At 46.0% G+C, this 25,510-nt stretch overlaps 1 protein-coding gene across 1 annotated transcript in view; it reads left to right on the forward strand.

The window, feature by feature from the left end:
* The window catches only part of LOC141145617 (NACHT, LRR and PYD domains-containing protein 1a-like), a 361,842-nt gene that overhangs the window by 42,494 nt on the left and 293,838 nt on the right, over positions 1–25,510 (forward strand). The window contains exons 4-5 of the mRNA XM_073632446.1: positions 5,659–5,824; positions 21,284–21,349. Coding sequence (XP_073488547.1) covers positions 5,659–5,824; positions 21,284–21,349 — 232 coding nt within the window. The remainder of the gene's footprint in view (positions 1–5,658; positions 5,825–21,283; positions 21,350–25,510) is intronic.

Genomic DNA, 25,510 nt, shown 5'->3' on the forward strand with positions numbered 1-25,510 from the left:
TGTATGGCAAACAATGCTTATTGGCCTAGAACAGATGCTAGCCTACATTTTATTTGATGTTACTCAGATATTTATTGTATTGTTTAAAGTGGTTATAAAGTCTTGGGTGCTTATTCATTCCCTGCATTAAGGTAAAGCACCCCATTTACTAATTCTCTCCCCACCTCTAAACAGTTACCTGAGTCTGACAGCGATCCAGCACTGTGCCCAGGTGCCGTCTTCTCTCTTCTCCCTTCCTCCTCTCACAGGGACTCGGGCAGCAGCAGGATCCTTTGGCTCCCACTGTTGTCAGTCAAATCTGTGATGAGGATAAGGGGGCGGGGCCGAGCCGCACTGTCTGTGTCTATGGATTCAGGCAGCACAGCTCAGGAATGAGTCCACAGGTAGGTCCATTGAGCAGAGGAGGAGCCAAGAGTCCCCCCCATCACTGCTGCCACTCATCCCATCCTCCCACCACTAATACCATTGATCCCACCCCCCCGCCGCTGCTGCCACTCATCCCATCCCCCCCACCACCACCACTGATCCCATCCTCCCATATCAGCACTGCCACTGATCCAACCCCCGCCTCCTATCCCACCGCCTCTCACCACCACTGATCCCACCCCCCCTCACCACCACTGATCCTATTCCATCCTCCCCACCACTGCTGCCACTCATCACATCACATCCCCTCCACTCATCCCCCCCACTCATCCCCTCCCATCCCCCCCAGCACCGCTGAGCCTATCCCTCCATATTAGCACTGCCAATATCCCACCACTGCTGCCACTCATTCCACCCCCCCTCAACACCACTGATCCCACCCCCCACCATTGCTGCCACTCATCCCACCCCCCACCATTGCTGCCACTCATCCCACCCCCCCACCATTGCTGCCACTCATCCCACCCCCCCACCATTGCTGCCACTCATCCCATCCCCCCACCATTGCTGCCACTCATCCCATCCCATCTCCCACCACCACCACTGATCCCATCCCCCCACCACCACCACTGATACCATCCCCCCATATCAGCACTGCCACTGATCCCATCCCCCATCACTGCTGCCACTCATACCATCCCATCAGCCAGACTGATCCTATTCCACCCCCCCACTGATCCCATTCCGTCCCCTCTGACCACTGTTGCCACTCATTCCATCCCCCCACCACCACTGATTCTCTCCTCCCACCACTGATCCCATCCTCCATCACCACCACTGCTAATCCCACCCCCCTCCCCACCACTGCTGCCACTGATCCCCCCCCCCATCGCCACCACTGCCACTGATCCCATTACCCCACCACCACTGCTTCCACTGACCCCCCCCCATCGCCATCACTGCAACTGATCCCATCCCCCCACCACCACCACTGCTGCCACTCATCCCATCCCCCCCACCACCACCACTGCTGCCACTAATTCCATCCTCCACTTTCACTGATCTTATCCTATCCTCCCACCATCACTGCCACTGATCCCACCCCCCCCCCACCACCGCTGCTACTGATCCCACCCCCCCACCACTAACACTGCCACTAATCCCATCACATCATCCCATCCCCCCACCACCGCTGCCATTCATCCTGGGGGCATAACTATTGGGCTCACAATTGCGAACCTGTCCCATGCTCCAGGGGGTGCATGTATCACCTCTGTACATCAGGACTGGAGGAGTGTTGGGGCGGCATATAGAGGAACCGATCCCCACCATTTTTCTCCAGCACCCACTGAATTCCGGCTTCTCCTCTCTGCCACCGGCATTCAGTAGCTGCAGGAGGAAAATGGAGGGAATCGATTCCTCTGTATGCCGCTCCAACACTCCCCCTGTCTCGGTCTATCCAGGTCTTGCTGCCCCCGGGCCCCAGGATTAGTGGGAAGGGCCCTGACTGGGGGTCAGGTGGGGCCTTTCCTGGTTTCTTGCACTGGGACATCTATTTTATGTGTAAGTCTGACAGGGGGTCACAGGCTGGGTTTACATGTATTGAAATGTGTCTGGTTCAGCAGTAACCGGCTGAATTTCGGTATGTGTGTACCGCTGTCTGTTCAACAGAAGATTGGTTGTTTTCTGGTTTCTGTTGAACGATCTTGCTGGAAAACCAGCATTCAATCAATGCATGCAGCCAATGACTGTGAGCGCTGATCATTGTATTCTGATAGGAGGGCAGTCCCAATGTCAAAGCACAATAGTGCAGAGGGGGAGATCCCTACATCTACATCACTTGTGGGGATCTGTGAGTTAACAACATAAACAGATAAATTGTATCATAACACAGAGTGGTGCTGTGGATACAAGTAAAGTAAGTAATGTGCCACAACCTAAGATTAAGTATAAACAAAAAAGAGGGGGGAGGGACTTGTATGGACTTCATAGGCACAGTAACACAAAAATCAGTAATTAATTCAAAAATTTATTTATTGAAAAAGACATGTAAAAATCAATTCTATAAAAGCCACAATAGATCTATATACAAAAAATAATGGATAAAAAAAACGCTGCTGTATAGAACCATATGATTTCAAACCGAGACTTAAAGGATGAGGACATTATTCCATAATAGTGAAAGTCCGATAATATGGCTATACGACAGACAGACGGTAAAGATGTTGAAGATTCAGCATAGAGATGGGCTCAACACGTTGCGCGTGCAATCGCGCTTCTTCAGGAGCATAGACTATTGTGGCCAACAAACATATACAATAGAGTAATCATACTTTTTCTGTTTAACAAAGGTACAAAAGTGGACTCAAAACATTGTCGTAGCTAGCAGGACCCCCGCATAACCAAACCCAACCAGCAACAGAGAGGCAGTAGGGAACAAGTATGATCACTATGGGGGTGTACATAACAATATAGGTAATGGCAAAAGGAAGATATTACTAGCCTGGTTGGTATACAGATAATCAATGAGTAAACCCAGTACTAATAAATATATATCAAACTAAAAATAGTAATAACCACAATGGAATATAATTATAATCGAACAACTGGGTAAAGCAACAGGAAAATATTACTATATTTTTTGTATATTTAAGCAAAAAGATTTAAAACCAGGGAAGAAAAAAAAACATATGTGCATACAAATGGCACACGTCCATACTGCACTCTAATGCCCCGTACACACGGTCGGACTTTGTTCGGACATTCCGACAACAAAATCCTAGGATTTTTTCCGACGGATGTTGGCTCAAACTTGTCTTGCATACACACGGTCACACAAAGTTGTCGGAAAATCCGACCGTTCTAAACGCGGTGACGTAAAACACGTACGTCGGGACTATAAACGGGGCAGTGGCCAATAGCTTTCATCTCTTTATTTATTCTGAGCATGCGTGGCACTTTGTCCGTCGGATTTGTGTACACACGATCGGAATTTCCGACAACGGATTTTGTTGTCGGAAAATTTTATAGCAAGCTCTCAAACTTTGTGTGTCAGAAAATCCGATGGAAAATGTGTGATGGAGCCTACACACGGTCGGAATTTCCGACAACAAGGTCCTATCACACAATGCCCCGACCGTGTGTACGGGGCATAACAAATTACTACATCAAAGGCTGCTGGTTCCAGGGGGTCTATTAGATTAAGGTACGTTCTGCTTCTCCAGGCTACCAGGTCAGCATACTTAGTATTCAATTCTTCCTCACCCTATATCCTGACTTGGCGGTATTATTTACCTTGCAGATTATTACATCGTTACCACCACCTGCCCTGCTACCTACCAGGGTGGTATCTCCCCCTCTGCTTCTACATCATAGAGCTCTCTGCTGGTTTGCCTTACCATGGAGCCCTTCTTTACCTTATGACTACTCTTAGGCTCTTTTGGCAATTTTTCCCTGCTTTTCCCTGTTTTTCCCCTTCCCTTCCTGTCCCCTTTCCCTCTCTTCCTTCCCCCATCTCTTCCCTTCCCTCCCTTCCCCTGCCTATTGAGCTTATCTGCGAATATACCTCTAAATTGGTGAGTTGTTTTTGGCTAATTTACTCTAGTATATTTACCCCTTGTTATGTTTCTTATTCACTCACTATTGTACAAAAATGTTATTGCTCTCCTATGGGGAGTTCCCTTATGAGACCGGCCATTGAACTACTTTACGTACATGCACCCTATGGCACCAGTGCCCCATATGCCGTTTTGGCCAGCTGTGTTTTCTTCTCTGGTTTTAAATCTTTTTGTTTAAATATACAAAAAATATAGTAAGTAATATTTTCCTGTTTCTTTACCCAGTTGTTCGATTATAATTATATTCCATTGTGGTTATTACTATTTTTAGTTTGATATATATTTATTAGTACTGGGTTTACTCATTCATTATTTGTATATCAACCAGGCTAGTAATATCTTCCTTTTGCCATTACCTACCTTGTTATGTACACCCCCATAGTGATCATACTTGTTCCCTACTGCCTCTCTGTTGCTGGTTGGGTTTGGTTACGCGGGGGTCCTGCTAGCTACGACAATGTTTTGAGTCCATTTTTGTACCTTTGTTATACAATATAGTAATCATACTTTTTCTGTTTGTTTGTTAGCCACAATAGTCTATGCTCCTGAAGAAGCGCGATTGCACGCGCAATGTGTTGATCCCATCTCTATGCTGAATCTTCAACATCTTAACAGTCTGTCTGTCGTATAGCCATATTATCGGACTTTCGCTATTATGGAATGATGTCCTCATCCTTTAAGTCTCCGTTTGCAATTATATGGTTCTATACAGCAGCGTTTTTTTATCCATTAATTTTTATATATAGATCCATTGTGGCTTTTATGAAATTGTATTTTTACATGTCTTTTTTAATAAATAAATTTTTGTATTACTCATTTTTGTGTTACTGTGCCTATAAAGTCCATAGAAGTCCCTCCCCCCTCTTTTTTGTTTATACGGGATCTGTGAGTTTTTATTTTGTTTAACCCGCTGGTTGAAGGAAAGAAAAACTCTGTGTGTGTCCCCAGCTTTATTGTGATAGACCAATAAGAATCTGTGAGGGAGGGGCTTAGGGGTACGCTTTAAAACTGTTGATGTTTTGGTGGTCAGACCTGCCCCAGTTTCAGCCATGAAGGGAAGGTTTGATAGGAAGATGACAGATTTTTCCCCCCTCCTTTCCCTTTTTGACAGAGGATTACAATTCCAACCATACCAATCCCTTACTAGAAATCATAGTACACACTGGGAGAGGTAATACATAGTAAGGATATTTTTTATGATTATTATAACTGTATTTTTCTTTCTTTTGATCAATGTGTTGCTATATTTACTGCAGATAATGCATAGCTCCCAACTGTCCCTGAATTAGAGGGACTGTCCCTGATTTGGAACAAAATCCCTCTGCCCCTCTTCCCCCCTCATTTTGGTCTGATCTATATAGTTATATATACAATGCAAATTTATCTTTCAAAAAATGTTTCATCCAAATTCTGATTTGCTGCTTTGTTAAATTTCAAAAGTCAGTATAAAAGAATAGTAGTGGTAAAAAAAAAAAAAGCATTTGTGGGTCTAACTAACCTTTTTTTTGTTTAATTCAGCATTAAGAGGACGTGGCAGGGGGTGTGTCCTATGCCTACATACTTTTGCTAATAGGTGTCCCTCATTCCCATCTCAAAAAGTTGGGAGGTATGGATGATGTATATAAAGAACTCTATGTGTCAGACCTGCCTGGTCAGAGTAATATGTCTGTTTCAGAAATACCTTTCAATGGAAAAAGACCCGTCTTCCTTATCCCGCACCTTGTTACAAGATATCCAGGATCTGGGAAGAAAAGCTGTGATTGGACTCTGGGAACGTCTCTATGAACTACAGAAATCTCACCCTAATTTATTGGCGGTTCTGGATGAGATCACACAGAGAGGTAACAGGACATTGTGTTTGTTATAATAATTGTACTAATCCTGGGACATAGTAGTGACATTGCAGCCAGAGGGAGGAGACACACGATGCATCTCATGCGCCGGAAGTCTCAGTGCTGGAGGCAAAATTTTGAAGCACAGACAGCAGGACAGGTAAGTATTAATGATCTTTTTGTGTTGGTGTAATTTGTCTTTAAAGGTTTTTTTATATTTTTTTTCCCATTTATCAAAGCATGCTTGACAGTGTTGTTTTTCTAGGTAATATGTCAATTTCAAGTTCACCATTTTTAACAGTTTTTCATCCACTACACATATCACAAGTAACATGTTTTTTTTTTATATTCAGCTGTGTGTAGACATCTTGGGAATGGATCTGTAGCCTCCCTGCTGTAAGCAGAGGTAACTAGTTACATTTAGAACCCTTTCACACTGGGGCGGTTTGCAGGCGTTATTGCGCTAAAAATATCGCCTGCAAACCGACCTAAAACTGCCGATACTGTTTCTTCAGTGTGAAAGCCCGAGGGCTTTCACACTGAAGCGGTGCGCTGGCAGGAGAAAAAAAAAACTCCTGCAAACTGCATCTTTGGAGCAGTGAAGGAGCGGTCTATTCACTGCTCCTAAACCGCTCCTGCCCATTGAAATCAATGGGGCAGCACGGCTATACCACGGCTATACTGCGGCTATAGCGGCGCTATGCGAGCGGTTTTAACCCTTTTTCAGCCGCCAGCGGGGGTTAAAACCGCACCGCTAGCGGCCGAATACCTCCGCTAAAACGACGGTAAAGCAGCGCTTAAAATTGCGCTCTTTTACCGCCAACACCCCCACCACCCAGTGTGAAAGGGGCCTTAGTTCTGCCAGGTGGTAAACTGCCTAGGCTCATTTGTAGTATCTCACTTGGCTTTCCACTAAGTTCAGTGTCGCTGCTGTTGTTCCTAGTTGCTCACCTGATAGTTCACAAGTAAAACGCCCTACACCTCGTGATACCTCCACTGCGCTTCTGAATGAGTGAAAAAAGACTGTACCTTAAATAAACTTTAGCTGCCACTTAATATATCGCATATGTGTAACTGAATTTAAACCTCTAAAATAAGTGGAATAAATAGTAGCGCTCAAATTAAATATGTGCTGATAAACAAAAACAGAAATGAACCTGAATGAACAGTGAACATATATATATGTGAGTACTTGATAATAACCTTTTAAATATCAATCAAAATTTGAATACAATCTGACAGAAGTAATACTCGAGAACAATGTGAACAAACACATCATATCACATAATAAGCAAACCAACACACCCTGTGACAGATGTGAAATAGTAAATAAGGTGTTGACATAAAGTTCATAAATTGTGAATATTCCAATGAATGGTCTAAAAAATAAATAAAATCTTTGTTGTCCTTTGTGATCTTCCAGCACACCTCAGTGTTTGTGCTTCCAATCCCCCTTAAAGATTTGCACTCACCAGCTGCAATTCTCGTGTTTGGCATAACTCGCCTCAACCCACACTTAATGGGGGTAAAAAATGTGATCTCCAAATTTCAAACGTGATCTCCAAATACCGAGCATAAATGCCACAAATCCTTTTCCTCAAGAAGTAATGGTTCCACGTGAAAATAAAAGAATGCTCCAAATAGTGTGATAAAGTACAGCAAAATTATTAAAATGTTTTAAACCATCGTACACCATTGCACTCACATGTGTAAAAACCAAAAACAAGCCAAAAACACTCCAAAGGAAATCATAACATAAACTCCATGCACTGGTAAAGCGATCTATAGTGGTCACGGCGGACCCAGGATAGTGTGTCAGCTGTGCAGTCTCACCCACTCCTAGTCTCAAGCCTCCACCACTCGATGCAGCGTGTCACGTCACAACGTCCTACGTCACGCTTCAGATGCTTACCGTATAGCCACGCCCCATGTGTTTGTTCACATTGTTCTCTAGTATTACTTGTGTCAGATTGTATTCACATTTTGATTAATATTCAAAAGGTTATTATCAAGTACTCACATATATATATGTTCACTGTTCATTCAGGTTCATTTCTGTTTTTGTTTATCAGCACATATTTAATTTGCTTCTGGTTGCTGCCAGTAGGTGGCTCACTTGTCAGTAGACCGGGGAGCTGCAGCAATGCCGAGTTATGAATATTTATGTTCCCATGGCCAACCACTAGGACAGTGGTCTCTAAACAAAGGGCCAGTTTATTGTCCTTCAAACTTAATGTGAAGTTCCGCCAAAAATGGAACTTCCATTTTTCTGGTACCTCCCCCCCTCCGGTGTCACATTTCAGGGGGGAGCAGATACCTGTCTAATCCAGGTATTTGCTCCCACTTCCGACAATAGATCACCGCAGGCTCTGCAGAGATCTACACCATGTCCGGCCCCTCCTCCATCCCCCCGCTGTCTTCTGGGAGACACACAGGTCCCAGAAGACAGCAGGGACCAGTGAGGACGCACATCGCGACTCGCCCATGTGCAGTAGGGAACCAGGCTGTAAAGCTACAAGGCTTCACTTCATAATTCCCTTACTGAAGATGCCGACGCCTCCACCCGGGAGCCAAAGGGACAGATCGGCTTCGGGTGAGGACATCGCGGGCAGGTAAGTGTCCTAATATTAAAAGTCAGCAGCTGCAGTATTTGTAGCTGTTGACTTTTAATTGTCTTTTTTTTTTCCGCCAGAACTCCGCTTTAAGGGGGTTGGGCTGTGGCCAATTGGAGTAGAAATTGTCCTGGTGTCAGTGGAAACAAACAGTGTCCCACCTTAGAAATTAAGGGGAGGAATGGTGCCCAATTTTGGTGTCAGTAATTATGCCCCATTGTTGGTGTCAATGTGAGGAATAGTGCATCGAGGGCTGGATAAAGGCAAGCAAAGTGCCACATCTGGCCCTCGGGCCACAGTTTGGAGACCACTGCACTAGGAGGTTTATTGCCAGTGGGGCATGTTAGGGGTGGATATAAATATTCGAGGAGTGGTTTGGTGAACTCTCTTCTTCCTGGGCTCTGTGTGTGCATAAGTATGTGCTGGTTACATAGTTACATAGTAGGTGAGGTTAAAAAAAGACACAAGTCCATCAAGTCCAACCTATGTGTGTGATTATATGTCAGTATTACATTGTATATCCCTGTATGTTGCGGTCGTTCAGGTGCTTATCTAATAGTTTTTTGAAACTATTGATGCCCCCCGCTGAGACCACCTCTTGTGGAAGGGAATTCCACATCCTTGCCGCTCTTACAGTAAAGAACCCTCTACGTAGTTTAAGGTTAAACCTCGTTTCCTATAATTTTAATGAGTGGCCACGTGTCTTGTTAAACTCCCTTCCGCGAAAATGTTTTATCCCTTTTGTGGGGTCACCAGTACAGTATTTGTAAATTTAAATCATATCCCCTCTCAAGCATCTCTTCTCCAGAGAGAATAAGTTCAGTGCTCCCAACCTTTCCTCATAACTAATATCCTCCAGACAATTTATTAGCTTTGTTGCCCTTCTTTGTACTCACTCCATTTCCAGTACATCCTTCCTGAGGACTGTAGAGCGGGAGAATTATCGTTTTATCTCTGGAGTTGATCCCCTTTTTAATGCCAATATTCTGTTTACTTTGGTAGCAGCAGCTTGGCATTGCCTGCCATTGCTGAGCCTATCATCTACTAGGACCCCCAGGTCCTTTTCCATCCTACATTCCCCTAGAGGTTCTCCCCCCAGTCTATAGATTGCATTCATATTTTTGCCATCCAAATGCATTATTTTACATTTTTCTACATTGAACCTCATTTGCCATGTAGTTGCCACCCCATTAATTTGTTCAGATCTTCTTGCAAGGTTTCCACATCCTGCAGAGAAGTTATTGCCCTGCTTAGCTTAGTATCATCCGCAAATACAGAGATTGAACTGTTTACCCCATCCTCCAGGTCATTTATGAACAACTTAAATAGGATTGGTCCCAGCACAGAACCCTAGGGGACCCCACTACCCACCCCTGACCATTCCCAGTACTCCCCATTTATCACCACCCTCTGAACTCGCCCTTGTAGCCAGTTTTCAATCCATGTACTCACCCTATGGTCCATGCCAACAGACTTTATTTTGTACAGTAAATGTTTATGGGGAACTGTGTCAAATGCTTTTGCAAAATCCAGATACACCACGTCTACGGGCCTTCTTTTATCTTGATGGCAACTCACCTCCTCATAGAAGGTTAATAGATTGGTTTGGCAAGAACGATTCTTCATGAATCCATGCTGATTACTGCTAATGATACCGTTCTCATTTATAAAATCTTGTATATAGTCCCTTATCATCCTCTCCAAGAGCTTGCATACTATTGATGTTAGGCTCACTGGTCTGTAATTCCCAGGGTTGTACTTTTTACATATTGGTGCTACATTGGCTTTTCTCCAATCAGCTGGTACCATTCCAGTCAGTAGACTGTCGGTAAAAATTAGGAACAATGGTCTGGCAATTACTCAACTGAGTTCCCTAAGTATCCTCGGGTGCAAGCCATCTGGTCCCGGTGATTTATTAGTGTTAAGTTAATGGTTGGGCCAGAAGCCTCTTTGGAAATGGCACAATCATCCTGAAGCTGTCCTAACTGACACACCAGGAGGATACAGCTCCCAAGGTAGAGAGCCAGGGGAAGTCCTGCTAGAGGTGGATGGAGTCTGACCCTCAGAGGATCCTGGTACTCTTTTGGAGGGGGATGCATGTCTCTGAAGGCAGTGCTGCCGGTGTTTGCCGGATTGGTCCTTGTAACGACACCCCGAGTATGAAAGGGGTTAAAGTCATTTAGGACATTCCATACCCAAACACAAAGGCAGCCGCCAAACACTTCAATCAGCCGAACAAGAAACCCATACAAATAATTCTCCCCCCAAATACGAGACAAGATGCTCTGTCTTCAGGTTCAAACAGGAATTAATCTTTATTCAAACACATGTTATACAGATCCCACTTCAAAACAAATTCCCCCCCCACCCTTGAAAAACAGGGTGGGTTAAACTGTCCAATAACATAGGATACACAGGCCAGGTGTGCTTAACTTCTCATCAGTAAACAGTCTTAACAGGGGGGCTGCTGGAGGAATCCCCCCTCCCTCTTTCCTCACAGCAAGACCATAATACTTGAGGCAGACAGCCACAATAGACAATAGAATACAGTCACACCCCAACCATCACAGCAAAGAGTCCACAACAGGATGAGACATCACACACACACATATACAGCATAGAGTCTGACCAGCACAGATCATAGTGGGGTTCTCATTCACCCTGTGCTCCTATTAGTGACTCCCGTCACATGTCTCTCTCCGTGTGGAACACTCCGGCAGACCCGGCTTGATCCTTCTCGGGTCAACTTGAGGATGTCCGGAACTGGGAGGCCGGGGTGGCGTCTGTTTGCCGGGACAACCCATCAGCATTGCCATTTTGCTTACCGGGTTGGTAGCTGATGGTGAAATTGTAAGGTTGCAGGGCTAAGCTCCACCGCAGCAACCTGCCATTGTCTCCTGAGACCCGGTTCAGCCAGACCAATGGGTTGTGGTCGGTGACTAATGAAAATTCCTGTCCGTACAAATAAGGGTTCAACTTTTTAAGGGCCCAGACCAGGGCCAAGCACTCCTTCTCCACTGCTGCATAGCTCACTTCCTGGGGTAATAGCTTTCTGCTCAGGTATGCATCAGGGTGTTCTCCTCCATCCTCCCCGATTTGGCTCAGCACAGCCCCCAGTCCAAACATGGAAGCGTTTGTGTGGACAAGGAAACGTTTGTTAGGTACTGGGGCAGCCAACACAGGGGCATTTACAAGTGCTTGCTTGAAAACACGGCTTCACAAGCTGGAGACCACAGGACCTGCCTAGGTAAATTCTTTTTCGTCAGGTCAGTCAGGGGCTTGGCGATAGCACTATAATCAGGGACAAAATGCCGGTAGTACCCTGCAGTCCCAAGAAGGCTAATACCTGGGTCTTAGTACAGGATGTGGGCCAGTTAGCTACTGCCTCTACCTTGGCTGGCTCTGGTCTCTGGTTCCCACACCCTACTCAGTGTCCCAGGTACTGCACCTCTGCCATACCTAGATGGCACTTGTCTGGTTTCAAGGTCAGGCCTGTGGCCCAAATCTTGTCCAGGACCACCCCTACGTGAACCAGGTGCTCCTCCCAAGACCCACTGTAGATCGCAATGTTATCCAGGTATGCACATGCAAAATCCTGAAAGCCATCGAGAAGCCTATCCACCATACGTTGGAAGGTAGCCGGGGAATTTTTCATCCTGAATGGCATGACCTTAAACTGGTACAGGCCAAACGGGGTAACAAATGCCGACTTGGGGATAGCATCCTCGGCCAGGAGAATCTGCCAATAGCCCTTACACAGGTCTATTGTAGTTAAATAACGTCCCCTGGCTATACGATCTAGCAGTTCGTCTACCCTGGGCATCGGGTAGGCGTCAGTGGTGGTCTTCTCATTGAGTCACCTGTAGTCCACGCAGAACCGGGTAGTTCCGTCTTTCTTAGGCACCAGGACTACAGGCGAGGCCCAAGGGCTGTCAGAGGGCTCAATGACTCCTAACTGAATCATCTCCTGTATCTCCTTCCGCATTCCTTCTCGGACTGCTTCAGGGATATGGTAGGGGGGCTGTCGAAGGGGTGCTTGTCAAGGGGTCTCTACCTTATGCACAGCCAGGGTCGTGTAGCCTGTTTTTTTGGGAGAAAGTCGCCTGTTTCTCCCACAGAAGCCGCTTAGTCTGTTCGTTCTTGGGGGGGCTTAACTGGTCCCCTAGCTGTTCGAGGCTAATGAGGTCAGTCTGGGGGTCTCTCTAGTAAGTCAGGGAGGGGTAAACTTTCAGCGTCGTCCGCAGCAGGGGCACATACTGCAGCAACATCCTCCTGCCGTTCCTGGTACTCCTTCAGTATGTTCACATGAAAGGTTCGCTGGATTCTTTCATCTGCACAGCTGGCAATAACATAGGTAGTATCACATACCTGGGCTACTACTTTATATGGGCCCTGCCAAGATGCCTGCATCTTGTCGGTCTTCACAGGCTTGAGCACTAAGACCTTCTGCCCAACCTGGAAGATACGCTGTCGGGCCCTCCGATTGTACCATCTCTTCTGTCTCCCCTGGACCACCTGGAGATTCTCCCTTACCATCAGAGACAGTTGCGCCATGCTGTCCCTGAGTTCCAGAACATAGGGCACTATGGGGGTCCCCTCCTGCTCTGTCTCTCCCTCCCAGTGTCCTCTAATGAGATAGAGGGGTCCGCGGACCCTTCTCCCATAGAGTAACTCGAAGGGAGAGAACCCAGTAGATTCCTGGGGTACCTGTCTGTACGCAAATAACAGGTGAGGCAGGAATTTCTCCCAGTCTCTGCAAGCGTCCGAAAAGGTCCTCAGCATTTGCTTGAGGGTCCAGTTAAGCGCTCGCAGAGACCATTAGTCTGGGGGTGGTAAGGTGAGCTCTGCAAGGGCTTAATATTGCACACCTTCCACAACTGCTGGGTGAGCACAGCGGGAAACTGGGTTCCCTGGTCAGAGAGAATCTCCTTAGGGAACCCCACTCTAGTAAATATTTTAACCGGGGCATCAGCTACTGTCTCTGCTTCAATGTTGGACATAGCTACTGCCTCTGGGTAACGGGTGGCGTAGTCCACCATGATGAGAATATACTTCTTCCCGGATGGACTAGGCCTGGTCAAGGGACCCACAATGTCAACTGCTATGCGGTAAAAGGGCTCCCCAATAATAGGCATGGACATAAGTCTGGCCTTAGGGTGGTCCCCCCCCGCTTACCTACCCATTGACATGTGTCACACGTTTTGCAGTACTGTCGTACATCCTGGTTAAAATTGGGCCAGAATAAATTCTGTGTAATTCTATGGGCTGTGCGACAGGACCCTAGATGTCCTGCTAGTGGTACATCATGCCCGATTCGCACAATCTCCAGCTGGTATTTCTTAGGTACCACCAGCTGTTGTTTCTGTGAAGGGACTTTATTTCTCGGGCATGGCTTAGGGATCCTATACAGTCTAACCCCCACCCATTCATAAAGCTCCCCATCTATTCCCCTTTCCTGAGTATCTGCCTTAGCCCTATACTTGTGTAAGGTTGGGCCCTCCCGAATGCCTCTGGGGTATTCCAGCCTAGGGGAGCCTGATCTAAGGTACATGTCGGGGAATATAGTCTTACCTGGGTCTAAGCAGCAAGCGAGCCGGTTCCAACAGCACAGGTTTTGGCACGGGTAGTCACTGGGTTGGCTTCAGCGGGGCCCATCGGGGCGTAAGCAGAAACAAAGGGGGGCAAATCATTCCTCAATAGTACATCTGCTGGCAAATCCTTCATCACCCCCACATTCATATGTCCCGAACCAACCCCCCAATCCAGGTGAACACGGGCAACGGGTAGCCGGAAAATGGTGCCTCCTGCTACCCTTACGGCTACAGTGTCCTCGGTGTGTTGGCACTCTGGGATGAGGATCTTCTGTAGTAGGGTTATGGTGGCGCCATGATCACGTAGGCCATTGGCTACCTTTTCATTATCCTGGACAGTCTGCCTGTGTTGCTGCCTGTTGTCCTGGTTTGCTGCTTGTACTGGATCAGCCTCGTGCAGGACGCCCCAATGTTCTTCCTGCTCAACACATAGTGACATAGTAGGTGAGGTTGAAAAAAGACACAAGTCCATCAAGTCCAACCTATGTGTGTGATTATGTGTCAGTATTACATTATATTTCCCTGTGTGTTGCAGTCATTCAGGTGATTATCTAATAGTTTCTTGAAGCTATCAATGCTCCCCGCTGAGACCACCGCCTGTGGAAGGGAATTCCACATCCTTGCCGCTCTTACAGTAAAGAACCCTCTACGTAGTTTAAGGTTAAACCTCTTTTCTTCTAATTGTAATGAGTGGCCACGAGTCTTATTAAACTCTCTTCTGCGAAAAAGTTTTATCCCTATTGTGGGGTCACCATTACAGTATTTGTAAATTGAAATCATATCCCCTCTCAAGCGTCTCTTCTCCAGAGAGAATAAGTTCAGTGCTTGCAACCTTTCCTCATAACTAAGATCCTCCAGACCCTTTAATAGCTTTGTTGCCATTCTTTGTACTCGCTCCATTTCCAGTACATCCTTCCAGAGGACTGGTGCCCAGAACTGGACAGCATACTCCAGGTGCGGCCGGACCAGAACCTTGTAGAGTGGGAGAATTATCGTTTTATCTCTTGCGTTGATCCCCCTTTTAATGCATGCAAATATTCTGTTTGCTTTATTAGCAGCAGCTTGGCATTGCATGCCATTGCTGAGCCTATCATCTACTAGGACCCCCAGGTCCTTTTCCATCCTAGATTCCCCCAGAGGTTCTCCCCCCAGTGTATAGATTGCATTCATGTTTTTGCCACCCAAATGCATTATTTCACATTTTTCTACATTGAACCTCATTTGCCATGTAGTCGCCCACCCCATTAATTTGTTCAGGTCTTTTTGCAAGGTTTCCACATCCTGCGGAGAATTTATTGCCCTGCTTAGCTTAGTATCGTCTGCAAATACAGAGATTGAACTGTTTATCCCATCCTCCAGGTCGTTTATAAACAAATTAAATAGGATTGGTCCCAGCACAGAACCCTGGGGAACCCCACTACCCACCCCTGACCATTCTGAGTACTCCCCATTTATCACCACCCTCTGAACTCGCCCTTGTAGCCAGTTTTCAATCCATGTACTCACCCTATGGTCCATGCCAACGGACCTTATTTTGTACAGTAAATATTTATGGGGAACTGTGTCAAATGCTTTTGCAAAATCCAGATACACCACGTCTACAGGCCTTCCTTTATCTAGATGGCAACTCACTTCCTCATAAAAGGTTAATAGGTTGGTTTGGCAAGAACGATTCTTCATGAATCAATGCTGATTACTGCTAATGATATCGTTCTTATTACTAAAATCTTGTATATAGTCCCTTATCATCCCCTCCAAGAGTTTACATACTATTGATGTTAGGCTAACTGGTCTGTAATTCCCAGGGATGTATTTTGGGCCCTTTTTAAATATTGGTGCTACATTGGCTTTTCTCCAATCAGCTGGTACCATTCCAGTCAGTAGACTGTCTGTAAAAATTAAGAACTACGGTCTGGCAATCACTTGACTGAGTTCCCCAAGTACCCTCGGATGCAAGCCATCTGGTCCCGGTGATTTATTAATGTTAAGTTTCTCAAGTCTAATTTTAATTCTGTCCTCTGTTAACCATGGAGGTGCTTCCTGTGTTGTGTCATGAGGATAAACACTGCAGTTTTGGTTACTGAAGCCCCCCGATTCACTCGTGAAGACTGAGGAGAAGAATAAATTCAATACCTTCGCCATCTCCCCATCCTTTGTAACCAAATGTCCTTCCTCATTCTTTATGGGGCCAATATGGTCTGTCCTCCCTTTTTTACTGTTTACATACTTAAAGAATTTCTTGGGATTTTTTTTGCTCTCCTCCGCTATGTGTCTTTCATGTTCTATCTTAGCCATCCTAATTGCACCCTTACATTTCTTGTTGCATTCTTTATAAAGTCTGAATGCTGAGGATGATCCCTCAATTTTTTGAAGGCCTTCTCCTTTGCTTTTATATGCATTTTTACATTGGAGTTAAGCCATCCAGGACTTTTGTTCGCTCTTTTAAATTTATTACCCAATGGGATACATTGGCTAATGCCCTTATTTAATATGCTCTTAAAGCAAACCAATCTCTCCTCCTTATTCTTTGTTCCTAATATTTTATCCCAATTTATGCCTTTTAGCAAGGTTTGTAGTTTAGGGAAGTTGACTCTTTTGAAATTCAGTGTCTTTGTGTTCCCTTCCTGTTTCCTATTTGTGTGATTTATACTGAAACTAATTGACCTGTGATCGCTGTTACCTAAATTGCCCCGTATTTCCACATCCGTGATCAGGTCTGTATTGTTGGTAATCAGTAGATCCAGTAATGTTTTATTTCTAGTTGGTGCGTCTACCATCTGACCCATAAAATTGTCCTGCAAGACATTAAGGAACTGGCGAGCCTTAAATGAATGCGCGGTTCCCTCCGCCCAGTCTATGTCTGGATAATTAAAATCCCCCATTATGATAACACTTCCCATCCTTGCTGCTAATCCAATTTGTGATAGGAGATCCGTCTCCACTTCCTCCCTCAGGTTAGGGGGCCTATAGCATACTCCCAGTATTATTTTCCCCTTAGCTTCATCCCTTTGGAGCTCTACCCATAAGGATTCCACCTCCTCTCTAGCTCCCTCAGTGATGTCATCTCTCACATTCGCTTGTACATTATTCTTGATATATAGGCATACCCCTCCCCCTTTTTTACCCTCTCTATCCTTGCGGTATAGGGTATACCCTTGAATGTTTGCCAGCCAATCATGAGAGCTGTTAAACCAGGTCTCTGAAATTCCCACAAAATCCAAATCCTCCTTGTACAACAGTATCTAGTTCACCCATCTTGTCCGCCATGCTCCTGGCATTGGTGAACATGCCACATAGTTTAGACCGGTCACATATTGTCCTCGTATTGGGTGTTTCGAGATTGCAACTAGGACTTGCTACTATACTCACCTTGTGTTTTTGTGCTTTGGTTAACCTACCACTAATGCCCCCAATACTACCCTCTGGAATATCTTCCACACTGGCTATCTCTGTCTCTGGACCCTCCCCCCCATCGCCTAGTTTAAAAACCCCTCTAACTTTTTGGCCATCTTCATTCCCAGCAGATCTGCACCCTCCTCATTTAGGTGCAGTCCTTCCCTTCTATAGTACCGGTTACCGACTGAGAAGTCGGCCCAGTCCTCCAGGAACCCAAACCCCTCCATACTACACCAGCTCTTCAGCCACTTGTTTACTTCCCTAATCTCCCTCTGCCTTTCTGGTGTGGCTCGATGTACTGGTAGTATTCCCGAGAATACTACCTTGGAGGTCCTTTTCCTCAATTTAGCTCCTAAGTCTCTAAAATCGTTCTTTAGGACACTCCATCTGCCTCTGACTTTGTCATTGGTGCCAACATGCACCATGACAGCCGGGTCTTCCCCAGCCCCTCCCAGTAATCTGTCCACAAGATCCGTGATGTGCCGAACCCGAGCGCCCGGTAGACAAAACACTGTTCGACGCTTCAGGTCTTGGTTACAGATTGCCCTCTCTATCCTTCTAAGAATTGAGTCCCCTACCACCAGAATCTGTCTTTCCTTTCCCTTTGCTGCCCCCCCACTCTCACTGGAGGAGTTCTTCCCCTAGCAGCTAGGAGAGTCCCTCAGCTCCAGCAGTGCTGGTCCCTGACTGGTTTCACCAATGTCACTCAATGGAGCGTACTTATTGGGATGCTCCAGATCTGGATCGGCCTCTCTGGCACTTCCCCCTCTACCCCTCCTGACTGTCACCCATCTACTCTTTGCTAGTGCCTGCACCTCTTTGTCTCCACCCGCCTCTGTGCTGGCCCCTGCCGGCACCTGCCGTGTACGTTCCTGGCTCTCCTTTAGTATGGAGGGACTTCTCAATGCTGACAGTTGCTTCCCCAGATTCAGAACCTGGGCTTCCAGGGAAACAATGTGCTTACATTTTGCACAGCAGTATTCGCCCTCGATCGGATCATCAAGGAACGCATACATGCAGCAAGATGTACAAAGAGTCGCCTCTCCACACCCGCCGGGCATCGTACCTATTAAATTTAGTGAGGATTTGGGGATTTTACCCTGTCCAAATTACCTAACAGCTAGCTTCCTGGCACTAATACTCCAGACAATACACAGGTACTCAAGGCAATACACAGGTACTCAAAGACCTACGTGCAATCGCAGAACAGTCGCAGACCTACGTGCAGTCGCAATACTTAAGTATACAGTACACAATACACAAGTACTAACGATCCACACACACTACTCAGAAAACACTCAGGTACTCACACTACACAGGTACTATGACTCCTGTTATAACCTCCTGTTTTAAACTCTGGTTTTTAACTCACCACTTATACCAGTTCCACTTACACAGAGTTCCACAGCCTCAGACTGAGCACGCTTAGACTGAGTCCTACACCCAGTTATATAGGCACCTGTGAGCAATTAACCACCCCCCTTAATTGATAGACTGAAGGAACCAGAGGGAAAAAAAAAAAAAGCTATTTAAAAAGTGACAGAAAAAGGTGATTGAAAAACTAAAAGGAAAAGCCCCAAAAATGCAACCCAGCAAACCCAGCAAACAAAAAGCAAGACTTGTTCACTCTAACTCTGGTTTTTAACTCACCACTTATACAAGTTCCACTTACACAGAGTTCCACAGCCTCAGACTGAGCACGCTCAGACTGAGTCCTACACCCAGTTATATAGGCACCTGTGAGCAATTAACCACCCCCCTTAATTGATAGACTGAAGGAACCAGAGGGAAAAAAAAAAAAAAAAGCTATTTAAAAAGTGACAGAAAAAGGTGATTGAAAAACTAAAAGGAAAAGCCCCAAAAATGCAACCCAGCAAACCCAGCAAACAAAAAGCAAGACTTGTTCACTCTAACTCTGGTTTTTAACTCACCACTTATACCAGTTCCACTTACACAGAGTTCCACAGCCTCAGACTGAGCACTCAGTGAGCCGCAGGCATGGATGTGCGGGGATTCCCCCCGCTGGCTTTCTCCACGACTGGGACTGCCTGGCTGGATTCAACGGACAGTCTGGCTTTTTGTGCCCTAGCTGTTTACACCTGAAGCACCTGATGGGTTGTGAGTAGTCCTGGGAGTTGAACCTGGGCTGCTGAGAATAAGTGGCCGCTGGAGGTGGTGCTGTAGGGCGATATGACTATGGTTGGTAGGCGCCAGCTGGAGGGGGTGCCGCTGATCGATAATCCACCTGAGCTGTTGTCTTGACCACAGGGTTATCCAGTTTGCAACCAGTTGCAAGGTACCCATAAATCTCCCCTTCTGCTTCAATGAAATTTTTTAAAGCAGCAAAACGTACCTTTCTCCTTTCAGTTGGTGCTGTTGTGACTCCCGCTACTGCAGCACCTCTTTGCTGTAGCCAATTTGCATCCACAGCCGCTATAACTCGGTTTATGATCTCCGCTGTAGGGTTAGGGCCATAATGTGCCAGTCTTATGTTAACAGCCCGATCAAAACTTGCCTCTTCGGGTGTCCTGTCTGTTATGCTGGGCCTTTCGGTTATGTTGGGTTTTTCGGCTCTATCCATTTCGACTAGTTCTGCGATAATGTCCCTCTTCTTACGGTTGTTGGCCGGTCGGCCCCGGTTCTCCAGTAAATCCTTGAGGGCTGAGCGCTTTAGCCGTTCATACTGTGCTTTCATTGTCCTGTGTCCTCTTGTAGCTGTCCTTCTGGGCTGTGGGAATGATCCCGCTGCTTGCCACCAGTTGTAACGACACCCCGAGTATGAAAGGGGTTAAAGTCCTTAAGGACATTCCAACAAGAAACCCATACGAATAATTCCCCCCCCCAAATACGAGACAAGATGCTCTGTCTTCAGGTTCAAGCAGGAATAAATCTTTATTCAAACACATGTTGTAATGATCCCACTTCGAAACATTTCCCTCCCACCCTTGGAAAACAGGGCGGGTTAAACTGTCCAATAACAATGGACACACGGCCTGGTGTGTTTAACGTCTCATCAGTAAACAGTCTTAACAGGGGGGCTGCTGGAGGAATCCCCCCTCCCTCTTTCCTCACAGCAAGACCATAAGCCCCGGTTCACACAGGGGCGGCACGACTTGCAGGTCGCCTCACCGAGGTGACCTTTACACGACTTCCATGGCGACTTGCAAAACGACTTCTGTATAGAAGTCTATGCAAGTCGCCCCCAAAGTAGTACAGGAACCTTTTTCTAAGTCGGAGCGACTCCCTTCGCTCCTATTAGAACGGTTCCGTAGTACAGAACGGGAGGCAACTTGTCAGGCGGCTAGGTCGCCTGACAAGTCGCCCCTGTGTGAACCGGCAGTAATAGTTGAGGTAGACAGCCACAATAGAGAATAGAATACAGTCACACCCCAACCATCACAGCCAAGAGTCTACAACAGGATGAGACATCACACACACACATATACAGCACTGAGTCTGACCAGCACAGATCATAGTGGGGTTCTCATTCACCCTGTGCCCCTATTAGTGACTCCCGTCACAGTCCTTATTTTTGCAATACACCATGGTTGGTGTTCTGCTTATACACTGTGACAGCAGGAATTTGGTCAGAATCTGGAAAATAAGTTGATGGAGGTGTCTGAAGCCCTAAACTTCTCCTCCCGTAAGTCTGGAACAAATAAACACCTGAAAAAGAAAAAAACACGACTGTCAACCAATATTATATTCAGTCCTCCATTACGGCCATGGATCCACTGTGGGGTGATGTCAGCCCACCCCTGCATTGAGGGTTTTATTTCCTTTCGGGGGGGTCACTACACATAATGTTGTGGGTCTGCCTCAAAGGAATATGATCAAGTCATAACTTTTATCTATTTATTTTTCTGTAGGTAAAGGTCTGGTGGATCAGATTCTGCTGGATGAACTCGGACACTCACTGACTCAGCAGCTGAGAGGTAATTTGATGAAAACATCACCAATTTTCTCCAAAGTGCAGAGGTGTGGTGCAAAGTTTTCCCTGAATTCATACTTTCCTCCTCAGTTCATACAATTTTCATAACAAGACAGGCTTAAAGTGGTTGTAAAGGTAAAAGTTTTTTTTTTTTTACCTTAATGCATTCTGTGCATTTAGGTAAAAAAACGTTGTGTGCAGCTCCCCCAGCCCCCCCCCTTATACTTACCTGAGCCAGATCTCGATCCATCGCTATGCCCAAGAGCAGCGGCTCTGCCCTCTCTTTCTCTCCTTATGTCTCTCCTCACTGGACATGAAGGCAGCAGCGAGAGCCATTGGCTCCTGCTGCTGTTAATCACAGCTTGTTAGGAGAAAGCCGGTGGGCAGGGCTGAGCCATGCTGTGTTTGTCAATGGACACCCAATGCCCAGCTCAGGATCAAGCCAGCACAAGTGCTCTCATAGCAAGCGGCTGGCTATTGAGGCACTTCGCAGGGTAGAAGAGACAGGAGCGCCAGCAAGGGACCCCAGAAGAGGAGGATCAGGGCTGCTCAGGTACAGGACAGGTAAGTATTACATGCTTGTTCATTAACTGCTTTACGTCCATAGGACGTAACGATACGAACTTGGATGGGAAGGGGTCCCCCTCCCACCCCCTCCCTTACCTGGCTCTCCTGTGCGATCAGGGAACTCAGTAAGGATATGACCAGTGGCATCCTTTTCCTGGGACACAGTGAGAGGAACAGATGTTGTTTCTCCCACTGTGTGATATCAGAAACCAGAAGCAACAAGGATTTATTCACGTCTGGTTTTGGTTTCATGTAAACAAGCCATTACCAGCTTGTAAGAGCATCAAATCAAAGTGACTTTGGTTTGATCTCATGCTTTGGAGGCCAGAAGAGAGATCTGGGGTCTGCATTGACAGATCATCAATAGCAAGGGAATTCTGCTCTTCAAGAACTCCAAAGGAAATTAAAACCACCAAATACCACTCCTGAAACAACAGCCCTCCTTTCTTTTTTTTTTTTTCTTTTTTTAAAAGGAAGCATTTTAGCAAAATAAGGAATTTAATCAAAAAAAGGCCATATCAACATAAAATATTAACCAAAATACCCCCAAATAAATGGAAACCCACAAATAATGCCTTCTAAAACAAAAGCCCACTTTTTTTTATAGAGAAGCGTCTGTTATAATTCGTTCTTAGTATAACTGAAACAAAATGATTGGGAAGCCGTTCACTGTAGCGTGGTCATCAACTCACTGGAACCACATTCCCCAGTGATACTCTGGGGTTGAACACCTAGGGTTTCCCTCAGCTCATCCTCTGTTTAACCTGTGTAACAATCTATTCAAGGCCGAATAGTGAACCCAAACATACCACAGTTTAAGGTGTTTGTCCCAGTTGTCTTCCTCTCTAGCCTGCATCTCCTCCATAAGCATGAAATTTGGTAGTACGCAGAGCACACAGCCAAATCTCCTGTTTCTAATCATAATAACAATTTTGTCTAATGATATAAATGCATCTCACCTTTTGATCATATGTCTCTCCTTCTGATGTAGCCCCTCCTCTGGTGTGTGTGCCCCATGCTCACAAATAGACCCAACCTCACGTTTCCAGTTCCAAGATCACACTGCCTTCTCAGCCGTGTGCTCACTCTTTATTAGCATAACAGGAAGTCCCAAAGCTCGAGGGTTCGGCTTCCAACAACCAAACACCTCTTACAAAGCTTGTGACCTCACAGGATGTGAATGACCATATAAGGATTTAACACAGGAAAATGCAACAACCAATGAACAATGACTACAGGAGTCTTATGGATGTGTCTGAGCAGAGACGGGGTGCATGTATGCTTTTAGAAGCCACATGGCTTTCAAACATTAACTCTGTCTCCAACCAGAACAACCCAAAAGACTCCCGTATTTCCATTGATAGAAATCCCTATTACACATTGTTCCAGAGAACAATGTATACCTGGATTATTCTACTGTCTTTGTGGCCGAGAGATTATCGGCAGGCGTACACTCATTGGGCCACAAATGTGTTTATCAGGCACACAGGGGCAACATGAGAGCACACTCGTTAAACCGATAATGTCTTTGCAGAGCGAATACCCCCCCACCAGACGATCGTTCTGTGCATCGCACAGGGGCCCCTAGCTGGCAGACACGTCCCCACTCCGCAAACATTTCTCTACATCCCCAAAGAGCTTTTCACTACCAAACGGATCTGAACCAGCGTCAGTCTACCCCAGTCAGCTCTTTAGAGCGGGCTGCAAGAGGACAGACACTGGGAGACACTGTGAAAATACATTAATATAAAATTTTCCACAACAATATCAATCCACCTATGAAGGGGGGAACTACTTCTGATTTCCAGAATTTTGCAATCAGCTGACGGGCTGCTGACAGAAAAAAACAAAAAAGGAGATTATTTTTCTGGGATTTGAATGAACATGGGAGGATAGACAGTAGGGCCACCTTAAAGGAGAAGGCGAGAGAGTCATCATATATTTTGTTATATACTTCAAATTTTCCTTTCCAGAAGGGGCCGACTTGAGCACACTCCCACCAGATATGGAGATAGTTTCCTCTTCCTCTGTGACCGCGACAGCAGGTATCGGGGGTGTTGGGGAACATTCCGTGGACCGAGACTGGATCTCTATATCATCTAGGGAGTAGTTCATAATTCTTCTCCTGCGCAAAGCTGGAGATCGATGACATATGGGTAAATGTTACATAGTTACATAGTAGGTGAGGTTGAAAAAAGACACAAGTCCATCAAGTCCAACCTATGTGTGTGATTATGTGTCAGTATTGCATTGTATATCCCTGTATGTTGTGGTCATTCAGGTGCTTATCTAATAGTTTCTTGAAGCTATCAATGCTCCCCGCTGAGACCACCGCCTGTGGAAGGGAATTCCACATCCTTGCCGCTCTTACAGTAAAGAACCCTCTACGTAGTTTAAGGTTAAACCTCTTTTCTTCTAATTTTAATGAGTGGCCGCGAGTCTTGTTAAACTCTCTTCTGCGAAAAAGTTTTAGCCCTATTGTGGGGTCACCAGTACAGTATTTGTAAATTGAAATCATATCCCCTCTTAAGCGTCTCTTCTCCAGAGAGAATAAGTTCAGTGCTCGCAACCTTTCCTCATAACTAAGATCCTCCAGACCCTTTATTAGCTTTGTTGCCCTTCTTTGTACTCGCTCCATTTCCAGTACATCCTTCCTGAGGACTGGTGCCCAGAACTGGACAGCATACTCTAGGTGCGGCTGGACCAGAGTCTTGTAGAGCGGGAGAATTATCGTTTTATCTCTGGAGTTGATCCCCTTTTAATGCATGCCAATATTCTGTTTGCTTTGTTAGCAGCAGCTTGGCATTGCCTGCCATTGCTGAGCCTATCATCTACTAGGACCCCCAGGTCCTTTTCCATCCTAGATTCCCCCAGAGGTTCTCCCCCCAGTGTATAGATTGCATTCATATTTTTGCCACCCAAATGCATTATTTTACATTTTTCTACATTGAACCTCATTTGCCATGTAGTCGCCCACCCCATTAATTACGTTTGTGCGAATTTTCGGTCCGTTCGCAGGTTCTTGTGCGAACCGAACCGGGGGGTGTTCGGCTCAAACCTAGCCAGGAGCATGGCGGACAAGATGGGTGAACTAGAGATACTGTTGTACGAGGAGGATTTGGATTTTGTGGGAATTTCAGAGACCTGGTTCAACAGCTCTCATGATTGGCTGGCAAACATTCAAGGGTATACCCTATACCGCAAGGATAGAGAGGGTAAAAAAGGGGGAGAGGCATGCCTATATATCAAGAATAATGTACAAGTGAATGTGAGAGATGACATCACTGAGGGAGCTAGAGAGGAGGTGGAATCCTTATGGGTAGAGCTCCAAAGGGATGAAGCTAAGGGGAAAATAATACTGGGAGTATGCTATAGGCCCCCTAACCTGAGGGAGGAAGTGGAGACGGATCTCCTATCACAAATTGGATTAGCAGCAAGGATGGGAAGTGTTAGGAGAGATGGGATTGCTTTAAGAGCATATTAAATAAGGGCATTAGCCAATGTATCCCATTGTAATGTAATTACATGCCCCTGTTGAACAGGGGCTGAAAAATTAGGCCTTAGGCACTGGTGCTCGGGCCACAACACTGCAACCCCT

This window comes from Aquarana catesbeiana, linkage group LG05 (assembly GCF_042186555.1).
Source record: "Aquarana catesbeiana isolate 2022-GZ linkage group LG05, ASM4218655v1, whole genome shotgun sequence".
NCBI lineage: Eukaryota > Metazoa > Chordata > Amphibia > Anura > Ranidae > Aquarana > Aquarana catesbeiana.